We start from the raw sequence: 11,551 nt of genomic DNA on the forward strand, positions 1-11,551 counted from the left end.
CAAAAAAAATTTGCAGCAGAAGGTGTAGCATAATTAAGAATATTCCTTATATGTCGATTACTGCATGGTTTCTTTATAATGTCAATGTCTCCTATAAAAATTTGCCTGTCTAGAATTATATTTCTTTCCACTAGATTACAATGTCTCAAACACTGAATTACTCCACTGGGAATTGCATCCAAGGTAATGGCATATTCTTTGGGAGAGATTGGTAATTCAAATTTATTTAGAAATTCTGAGTATGATAGAAGTAATCCATCTTTGTTTATTAACTGGGCAACTAAAAGGATCCCATTGTCATACCATGAGCGATAAAACAGTGATTGATTCTTTATTATTCCAGATAAAGTACTTATGTGGACTGAAATTGTGTTTGTATACCAGTGTCCAGGTTTTTTGTTCGTTTTACTCCCACTATTTATCTATATTTTGGATCTTTCACCGGCTGCCTCCTTGAGAAACGGCATATTATAACTCTTGAAATTCATTTGTGAATCAGAAATTCTGTTTTGGTTTGACAAGCCAAGATATTCAGCAACCCCATCTGGACCTCGAGGAACAGTTTCTGGAAAAGCCACTGGTGGGCAGTGGTGGCACAATAAATCAGAGTTAGAAATCATAGTTACAAAAGTGACAGTTTATTTAGGACCACAAAAGCATTACAGGGCATAGCATTCAACACACTACATGTTTTTATATATATCTCAATAGCATAATTACTATTAGTACTATAAAGTAACATGATTAGAAAGGATGCTCAAGAAAGTTAATATTTACCCAACTCAACATTGATTATTTCCATTTTTATTGACCACCTAAATGCAGCAGACACACACAATCGCTGACATTATCTGCTTTGTTGTTGTGAACATTTGTGTACGATTGCCTTTTTGTACATCCTAAAGATGCAGAGCAACACTAGCATTCATTGCAGAGTCTTGCAACTTGACAAATTTAAGTGCAACATGTACTCAACAGCTAGATGTTGCTAATTCATTGTCACTGGTTGTTGAGCACGAATAGCAGACAATTTCACGTTCAACAGATAAAAAGTGTGCACATAGCCTTCATAAAACATATCTTCAACCCTACTCTACAAATTGTAATCATTACTTTAAGATGTTTTTATTTTTTAAATCATGTGCATATCACATGCTGTGTCCATGCTGATTTCAAATAATACACCAGATCTGTTATTCCACTTGTTTGTTCAAAGGGAGCAACTGAGAAAGTGGTTTAGTGATCACTCCAATCACCGCCCCTCTCCTCAGTGTTCCAGTTGCGGCTTTATTCACCACTTTTAACCTGAGCTGCAGCTCCAGCAGATCCTTGTGGCTGAGCTCTGTGAAGAAGAAGTCTTCGTTGAACACGGGGCTGCGGCAGTTCCTGATGGTGGCGCTCTCCTGCTGCTGCAGCTTCCCCGGTGTCAGGCACAGATTCACGGCACAGTTCAGGGTCTGTCGGTCGGCATCGTCCCACACACCTTCCACAGACACCACACGTACTCTGACAGCGGAGAGGGAAGAGAGTGGCTTGTTGGGGAACGTGGCGTGCTCAGCAAGGAGGTGCACTGTGCCGCGGCCCTGCAACGGGAGGACGTGCTCCCGCTGAACATCCAGTGGGAGGAGGACGGGTGGAGCTGGGCTGACTGAGTGTTCCTCCAAGGTTGGAGGGCTGCTCGCAGAGGTGGTTAAACTCATCCCCACCTTCCTCCACCTCCCTCTGTCCTCCTTGCTGTCAGTCAACGAAGGACAAGACACTGCTCCTTTTAGACGGCCCCTGCTTGATGCGCTGTAGAGAGAGAACTTGGCGCTGTAAAGGGCACTGAGGGGAGAGGAGTCACTGGAAGAAGGTGTTCCTCCTTCTGGGCTGCCAGAAGTCTCTGACAGACTTTTGCATGAAAACAGTGGGAAAAACCCAGCTGAAGTTTTCTTGGGTGGGTTGGTCTGCTTTGCCACTCTGGCCGCTGCAGTAGGAATGCTTCTGTCAAACATGTAAACAGGACGCTTTGAAAGGAACAGAGACTCTTTCCTTCGAGTGTTGAGGCTCTCGTATATCCCAGTCAGGCCGTAGCCCTCAGCAGAGAATGGTAAAGGTTTCTGTGTGTGTTTCCAAGTCGCTGACTCGTCACCTTTCTTCGTCTTCACCTCCTTCGACTTGGTGCTTGAGACAGTGCTGCTCTTTGACATCTGCTTCAGATTGTGCAGGTACGATGGGATTTTCTCAGTTTCTGGCAGTGGGCTTCTCTTGCAAAGCCGTGGGGGCAGGCAGAACTCTGGGATCTTGTCTGGAGTAAGGATGTTGCTGTGCAGATTCTGAGGGAAACTGGTCTTGGAAGAGAAAAAGATGTCCTCCTCACTCTTTCCAATGTAACGACTCAGCTCTAGAGGAATGCTCTCCATGCTCTCCTTGATCTTCCCAAGGACCCACATGGTTGTTTTGTAATGAATTAATAACGTTAAAGTGAAGTCTTTGCGCTCACATCCAAGTTGTTTTTTTCCCCCCTTTTGCAATAGAAACAAAGCACATTATTCAGGCAAATCAAACCAATAAAGCTTTAGTATAACACTTTAAGAAGGAGAACAAACAGTGAAATGATAAACATTTCCTCTCACCTGTGAGGCTGTGATGCGCCCTCCTCTGAAGACAGATCTGCGTGTGTGTGACGGATGCTTGTGACAAATTTTTAAGCCGAGTCTGAGGCTCTGCATCACCGGTTTGCTGCCCCCGCCTGCGTCACAAAACACCCTGTGCGCTCGCATGCACAAGAATACACACAACGGAGAGTGTATTGCGTAAGTCATCGCTCTTGGAAACTGGGTGGGTGGTGAATCGGAGTCAGGTGCATCGATGTGCATTTAGTTACGATGGGATGTCATCTGCAGAGACGATTCACATCAATACTGAAATTTCTACTGTTCCGTAAATGAAAGAGTCACAAAGTATTAAATGTGGTGCTTCGAATGCCACTTTAACCTACAGCGTACATGTTTAAGATGGAACTTTATCAATTTCATGTTATGCCAAACGCACGAGTTCCAGTATTTGTTTTACACAACTCCACTAAGTGTATCAATAGTGAAGCGGTCAATAGAAAGAAATTCAAATAAAACGCACGAGCAAAAGTGTGTTATTGTTTGTTGTTGTCATCTTGACATAAGGATAACGTGCTTCTGAGAGAGCTGACCTCTCGTTCAAAGGCAGCGTCCCACCAGGCCTACAGACAGCATCCAGCACCTCAAAGACCCTCTGACCTTTACACAGACACACAGCTGAGCGGATGTCTATTAGTCAGCTTGGAATCAGTAGGTATTCTTATTTAGGTCAACTCAGCTAACTGCAGTTTGGGAGAAAAAAAAAAGAGGATGATAGTAAAAAAAAAAATCCAAACTGATAAACCCCCCAAAAAAGCATATCTCACGCTTTCACTAGAACACTTTGTGATTTTGCAATGATCCTTAAAAGGTAGAGCCATATAAATGTGACCATTACTGTTCATGTTGTAGATAGTTTAACAAATGTCTTTTTTGTTATCGTTTCAAATGTGACAAATCTGGACCTGGTTCTTTGACACTCAACTGAGCAAAAGGTTGCTGCAGTTTTGGGGAAAATTGCGAGCTTGAGTCTGACTGTCTTTGTTTTACTCACCTGGTAAATACCAAATCGACTCAGTATGAATTCCTCCCTCTCAGATATTGAATTCAGACATTCTCAGGCTCCTAAAGATCTATTTTTCGTCATGATATGGCATTCTACTCCTTGACTATATCATACTTTGTGGTCTTGTAATCTTGTACTGGCTGCAAGACTGAAGCCTTTTCAACAGTGACTTATTCCACCACAAGAGGGCACACCTGGATTAGATCCTGGCCAGCCTCAAAGTTGTTTCTCCTGGTTAAGACATTAGTGAGAAATAGTTAATATTTTTGCATAGCATCATTAGTATTATAGCATCTTTAAAGATGATTACAAAAGAAATGGAAACCCAAAGGTTAGTCAAAGTTGTCCATACAGGCAAGCACACACACAAAAACCCACCCACATTAAAAACATGTATAATTGGCTTGATTAAGATAATCCTAGCTTATTGTTCTAATTAAAAAGTAAGTGAGAAACAACATTCGTGCCCGTGTCCCTGCCTCTATGCATGCAGAGTGTGTGTGTGTGTGTGTGTGTGTCTGTGTGTGTGTGTGACAAAGAGAGAATATCAAGATGATGAATACATTCGGTCTGGGGGCTCCGGAGCAGCCAGGGGTCAGGAGGCTTTTTGTGGTAGTGAAGATCAACTTTATTACACCAATAAAAAGCCCGAGTGCTCTCTGTAATGGAGAGATAAATGATTGGGAGTCAGAGGAGGACCTTGCCTTTAACCGCTGTCGCAGCTGCAATTAACGCTAACGAGAGAATGGTACATTGTTGCCAAACGCTCAAGTGTATTAGTGCTAAAAACCTTTTTGTTCTGGAGCTCTGGATTTTTAACATAATTCATTTGTTTTGTTTTATTATTTTGTGAGCTTGATTGTTTAAATTTAAACAGTCTATAGAAGACTATTTTAACTGTGAAAGGTTTTTAAAATATTCCCTTTGCATTTCTGTAAAGACTTCAGCAGGACTCCAACTCCTAACAGTGGTCTTATTGAACCATGCTGCATTCTGTTCTCAGCTTTTGAGAAGCATATAAACTCTACATTAGTATACTGGTCAAATATCCGCTTATGCCGAGTGAATGTGTGTGAAGTGCTTTGTAATTCAACTAGAGCTGCACTCGATCGCTAGAAGGCTTCCCTCCCTTGTGCCGCACACACACACACACATACTTACAACAAAGATAATTGTTGTTGTGTAAAGGCCTTTCACATGCACTGCACCAGGAAAGCATTAATTCAAAACCACATATACACTCTACGCCTTGTTCTCTTTACTTAGAGCAGTCATAGAAGAGCCAGCTGACTCACTGCTTTTTGCTTCACATCAACGACTGCAGCTTTCTGTTACCTTCTGATTGTTAAAGAAATAATAACCCAATAGAAAACAGGCACTCTGTGTTCATGTACATTGATGTAATGCGTCTCTTCAACCACTGGAGGCTGTAACTTCATCCCGATAGCCGCCTGCCCACGGCTAAACGTGACCTTTTAGCTTTCTGTCTTCACAAGAAAGGAACAATGGAAACTTTGGCTCAGTTTTCATGGAAGTTGACTCTTTTAAACTTGCTCAGTAAGAAAAATGACTCCCAAAGCGCTCTTGCTGATTCAGTTCAGTTGCTCAATGTGGCAGAAAAGACTTCTGGTGCCCGATGATCAAAGATCAATCAAACAAGTCTTTGTGTTCTCTACATGGTTACCCTCTCTTCAAAGCAACTCTTGTTTCAAAAAAAATGAATCATTTCCATGCACACTGTCTTTGCTGATGAATTGAAATGATCTTAATGGTTTGTTTGACAATCGTAGTAATAATATAATATATGATCCGAACAGGTCAACTGTGGATGACAGTTGTTTTTGGAGAGTCTCACTTTTAATGTCGCTTTCCTGAGAAGATGCTTCATACTTGCTGCAATACAATACATAACTGAGGGGGTAACTCTGTGGCATAGAAAGAAGTTTAACCTGATATGTAGAGCGTTTTTAAACAGTCTTGATTTGTTTGAAATGCCAGGACACATATGTTGAAACAACCAAAATGAAATAGGTGCATTAAAAAATTGGTTTAAATCTATAATGCTTGCAGGCTTTTATCCTGATTTGCATAGTTTGATAGGAGCTTTAAGAGACCTGTCTCATTACATTATTTTTTTTTTTTGCTTATTATCACTGCAGCCTTCATATAACCAAACGAGGCCAGTCTGGATCCAAGGCAGTTTTACTAAGTCAAACCTTTGTCATAAGGTTTTCTCTGTAACTCTGCCAATTATCATGTTTTGACATTGTGTGATGAGATTTCAAATTTCAAGTACAAACTCAGCAGGGAAAGAGCTGATGACACACTTGTTAATTTCCATTTCACTTTAATCTTCTATTATCGAGGATTCAAATGAGGCCGTTTGGCCGCTCGTTCTCTCACGAAGCACTTAACCTCTGATGAAACTGCGGAAGTTTTTTGGCCGCCGAACTTCTTTGTGCTGAACTCCTCGGAGAAAGTGAGGAAGTCGGAGAGGAGAAACGTCGGGAAGGAGGCCAGACCGGATGAACCGCTGACCTGTTTTGAATTGATAATAAAGTGTAATAATGGCTAATAAGGTGTAATAATTTGGACCAATAAAGATAGATGGCAGATTGAAGATGATGTGAGCTGCGGCAGAAGACCTTACTCTGAGGACGGAGCAGAGACAATGCCTTCCAGCCGGTGGGGGGTGGATAAAATTTGACCCTGGATCAGTGAATCATTGTGTAATTATTTAGGAGGAAAAGAAGAGGGGGAGGAAGGGGGACTGAATGAGAGAGAGATGGATGGAGGATGAGGGAAGCTGTTTTGGAGAAGACAGGAACATAACGGAGCTGGAATAAGCTGCATTTTAAGGCCCAATAGATGGGACGAGGAAGACTGATAGGAGTAATAGAGAGAAAGAAATGGGGGAAACGTCAAACAGAATACAGAATGTAATGCATTACGGAGAAAAGACGGAGAACAAGAGTTATAGTAATGTGCAGTGGTCCTGAGTGACCTGTCGTTAGGACTCTTTCCCCCTGACAGCTTCTCTCTGTCTCCAGGCCTCATGCCAGTATGCTAATTCCCCTCAGATGGTCTTTTCATTGGTTGATGCTGACTCCTGTCGACACGTGCCAGATGACTGCCCTCTCATCCTCACTGTTAAGGACCACCGCCATGGATACGGCAAGGAGACCATTACATTAAGGTAAGAGCAGATGAAGCCGTATGCCGGCTGCCTGCTTGCAGTGAATCACGTATATTGTTAGAATAAGTTATGGCACGGACCAAAACGGTGCCGTGCAGGCATGATGGGAAGTGGAACAACACCTTACTTGTATGCAATATGTAAAAAATATATTAACAATAAGAGGACTGTCGGAAAAAATCAGGAAAAGCAAACAAGAAGTGATTGCCCCTTCCTTATTACCACCACCACAAATACCCTGATCTGACCTGATACCCCGACCTGTCACCCCCTCCCTGTTAAAGCAGTGGTCAGTAGATCAGACTGTGATTGTAGTGGACAGGTGTGACTTTGTGGCAAACATGTAGAATAATTATCAAATTGACTTCATACAATTCTGTAGCATCTTTATCGATAAATGACATAAATTGGAAAATAAATATGTCTTGTTTTTTTCATTTTAAATAGCAAAATTGCACCATTTGTTTTTTGGTTTCTGCAGGAGCGTTTGTTGTCAGTTTAAACGAACTGGGAACGCTCTGGACTTTCACCTCCCTGTTTTAATAATTGACCATGTTGTGAGCTTAGAGCAGCTTCCTTGTTTGCTCACCGGTGAGAGTCCGTACGACTGCAAAGGTCTGGACTTGTGTAGGTTTCCTAATTAAAATGAAACTGAATTTGGTCTTCGTTAATGCGAACGGTAAATTTATTGTGAGATGAAATATGATTTTTAGACCAAACTAATCGAGGCAGATTAAAAATTTTAAAAAATACAACCCCATCTAAAAGTTTCTCAGCTTAAATTTAATGACACCATTATAGTATTATTAATTAGCATATTTAATTATCCTTGAGTAACTCCTTTGCTATTAGTTTTCAGTGTACACCATATAACCATACATTTAATTAATCTCTTCGTAATCACAATTTCTGATTAATTAATTAAGTGGAAATATCCATAATTGTTCAGACGGCACGCTTCAGCCTCCGTAGTGCAGACGAGGTCTCTGCAGCACCAGGCGATACTTACAAACTGAGTTATGAATTTTTTATGTAATATTTTGTACTTTAAAATGATGAAACAAACCACCAGACACTTTAATCCCTACTCTGCTCCCAAAATATGAGTTCTTCAGGGCATTTTATTAGGAATATAGAGTGTATAATATATTCTCTACGTGCATATTTTTGACTCCCTACATTGAAAAACAAATATTTTGTAGTGTTCTGGTCTTGCGGTTTTACAATGTTCTATTCATAATAAATGTAGACATCAGCCTATAAAAATCTGAATTGATGGATTGAACAATTTATACCAAATCAACTTCATTTACTTTCAGAGCGTTTCAAGTCTTTCCACAATTTGTTGTGTTTCAAACGCTTAAAACTGATCCACTATGTTGTTTACCCACATAAATCTATACACAACACTCCACAGTGACAAAGCAAAACAGATTTTTGGAGTGTTTTGTAAATGTATTAAAGATTAAAGGCTGAAATATCCCTTTTAGAGAAGTACGAGCACTTTTAGCAGCAATGACAGGGAGTGATTCTACTTTTCTTTTGGATGTTTCTTCCATTATTTGTATGTGGCTGGGCAGTGCTGATGTCTCTCCAGGACTGTCTCAAAGTTTTCCCAAAGCTGTTCTTGTTTTTCTTGGCAGTACGCTTCAGGTCACCGTTAAGTTAAAATGTAAACCTCTGCCTTAGCCTGACATCCTGAGCTCTCTGGACAAGGTTTTCACACAGAATTGCTCTGTATTTTCTGCATCCATTAATCTCCAAGTCCTCGTCACATAAAAGTATCCCCACAGCATGATGCTGCCACCGCCGTGTTTGATTTCAGGAATGTATTAAAGAAATGATGTTCTGTGCCACACATGCTGGGAAAATTGTGGCCAAATAAATCAACCGTCAGTTCATCAGAACCAGAGGATATTGCTGCTGTTTTTCAGGGTCGTTTATCACAACAGGCTGTATTTAGCCTTCCACTGAGGAGTGACTTCTGTCTGTCCACTCAGTCATAAAGGCCTGATTGATAGAATTCTGCACTAACAGTTGTTTTTCTGTAGGGTTCTTCCATCTCCACTACGGAACTCTGGATGTCATTAATAGTTCTTGGTTATCTGTCTGATCAGTGCTTTTCATTCCTGATTACTCGGTCTGACTTGGTGGCCGCATCTAGGAAGAGGTGTTGGTTTCAAACCTGTTCCACCTGACATGAAGGGTGTCATTATCGTGAACACCTTCAATGCCACTGAAATGTTCTTGTGTCCTTACAGATCTCATCTTGTAGGTCTACAGGCAATTTTCTGGAACCTCAGGACTTTATTTTCACTCTGACATACACCATTAACTGAGGAGACACTATATAGACGGGTGGGAACCGCTCCTTGGTATCCAATGAATTCAATTAAGGATCAAGGGTCAATCTTTGATTTTTGACAAATTAAAAACCAGCTAATTTTTAAACTGTAAGTTGTCCTTGTGTACTTATACATATTTCATATCCCTCTCATACTGCACGCTCTTCTTTCTGACTGCATTTATCACACTCATACTTTAGTCCCCATTTGTCTCAATTTCTAATCAGAGAAACTTGCAGCTAGAACAGTGAACAGGCTTGAGACAATTTAATGAAAAAAAAGAACTCATGTACTCCCATCTTTGAATTCTACTTCTGCAAATTATGAAACAATTTGACGCATTTTAACTTTTAATGAAGTTCATTTGATTTCTGCTCTCCATCGTAAAGTTGTTTAACAAAGTAAATAGTTGCTCTAATGTAGTTTTAAGCCTCCAAATAGAATCGTAGCGGCTCCGCTGATATTTTTTAATGATCAGTCAAGCTGTGACTGAACAAGGAATCCTTGTATGGCAATTATAGGTTTAAAGAAATTAGAACAAATTTCTGTCATCTGATGTTCCCAATATATTGAATAAAAGACCACTGTCTGGAACAAAGAATAATATTTAAGGTTTGTGTGCATGTGTGTGTGCATGTGTGCGTGTGTGCGTGTGTGTGTGTGTAGATCAGATCAGATCAGATCAGATGAATTAAGCTGCTCATCATGATGGCCTGCTCTCGCTGATCATTAAGAGAAACGCATGTAGAATTTGCCACCCTGGCCCCTATGAAGTGTGGGTAATTACCACTAATGTATCATCGTCTATTCAAGGCCGGAACGTTACGTTTCGGAGGGCTGACAGTGAAACACCTCTGACCTAAATGTTTTATTCATTCATAAGACCCCGATTATTCATTTTAAGCTCATGTTTCACGATGAACAGTTTTTCCGTGAATTACGAGTTCTTTCATATTAATGTCAGGTACGCTCACATCCGCACTAAAAATGTTCATATGATGTCGTTCAAAAGAGAAATCTCAACTTTACAAACATAGATTTGTGGTAACCTATGCACAGGTCAACTTCTGCGCAGACTGATACGTTACTGAACTTCATTGTTGTCATAAGTCATCAATGTTTCCAGCAGCATTTATGAGTTTTTATTTAAATTTCCTACACTTCTGCTTCAGTCTTTAGAGCTGCTGTGTTAATGTTAATAGTCTAAAAAAACTCTTCAAGCTTTAGCTGTCACATTTACAGTCACCAACAAATCATCTATTGTAAAATTGCATTCTGTTTTTCTATATTTCTGTAATTAGGCCACAAATTTAAATGAAACCTGATCATCATTTTAAGTAGAACCACCTGTCTGTAACTGCTTTAGAACGTAGGCTATGTTTTCTGTGGTTTTCATTTTGAGACATTAAAACAACCCGGAACGTTTTTAAATGTATTTAACATTATTTATTCTAAGATGGAGTTTAATGAGATTCAATTCGTGATTCAGTTTGGTATCTGCAAAAACAAAAGAAAAAAAAATGTCTGGTGCCAAACATACTGATTGTTTTTTCTGAAAGTCAGGAGCAGTATGTTCCAGCTTCTTTTAAGGCGTGAAAGAAATCAGATTTTTTTTTATTTTTATTGTAAATCAATTCATAAATAATGTCTACTGATTGCCTTTTAGTTGCATTTTTTTAAAAATATAAAACTTATTCTAAGGTGTTCCAGACTGTGCATAGTACTAAGACCATGATGTAAGTGCAACTGTTTCTACTAAGAGTCACATCCAGTCCAACTATTTTGTTGAAATTCATAGACACCCAAATTATTATTATTTTGTTTTATTGCCATAACATAGAAATCACACAACCAGAAATAAGATGTGATCTAGAATGCAGCCTGCATACCAACACTTATCCAAAAAAACAAGAACAGCTTTAATTTGTCTTGAGACTGAAAACCATTTAACTGTTAAATGCTTTGACACAAGCAGCACCTTAGAAAATTAAGCTGCACGTACGCCTCCTATTACCCAGCACGTAAACACATGTGCATATTAGGAGACCTCATGTGATATTATAATTCCAGAGGCAACTAACTCTGGTGTTGTGCAGACAGAGGATCATGGAGGGTAGTAATGGCTGCATTATTACTCCTCTTATTGTGTCTTAATTAGTGGCATTTAATTATGCACTAATGCAGTGAGGGCTATTAAAGACATTGAGGCCTGCTGATCAGGGAATTAAAGCAACGCACACACGCACACACACACACACACACACACACACACACACACCTACAGGCACACTTCTCACACAGACACTTGTCGTGCCGTAGAAATCTCAGTTCCCTTTAACTAGGAATTACA

The 11,551-nt window shown here is 40.0% G+C and overlaps 1 protein-coding gene across 1 annotated transcript; it reads right to left on the reverse strand.

Annotated features, from left to right (window-relative positions):
* Positions 1-1,193: 1,193 nt before the first annotated feature.
* Positions 1,194-2,432, reverse strand: LOC103361008 (C2 calcium-dependent domain-containing protein 4C). Its single transcript, XM_008286981.1, has one exon. It carries the CDS (start codon positions 2,430-2,432, stop codon positions 1,194-1,196), a length of 1,239 nt encoding a protein of 412 aa, XP_008285203.1.
* Between the last annotated feature and the right edge of the window lie 9,119 nt (positions 2,433-11,551).

This window comes from Stegastes partitus, unplaced genomic scaffold (assembly GCF_000690725.1).
Source record: "Stegastes partitus isolate 25-593 unplaced genomic scaffold, Stegastes_partitus-1.0.2 Scaffold480, whole genome shotgun sequence".
In the NCBI taxonomy this organism is placed as follows: Eukaryota; Metazoa; Chordata; class Actinopteri; family Pomacentridae; genus Stegastes; species Stegastes partitus.

Coding starts and splice junctions, on each gene's coding strand:
- LOC103361008 (XM_008286981.1), bottom strand. CDS start 2,432: ATGTGGGTCCTTGGGAAGATCAAGGAGAGCATGGAGAGCATTCCTCTA.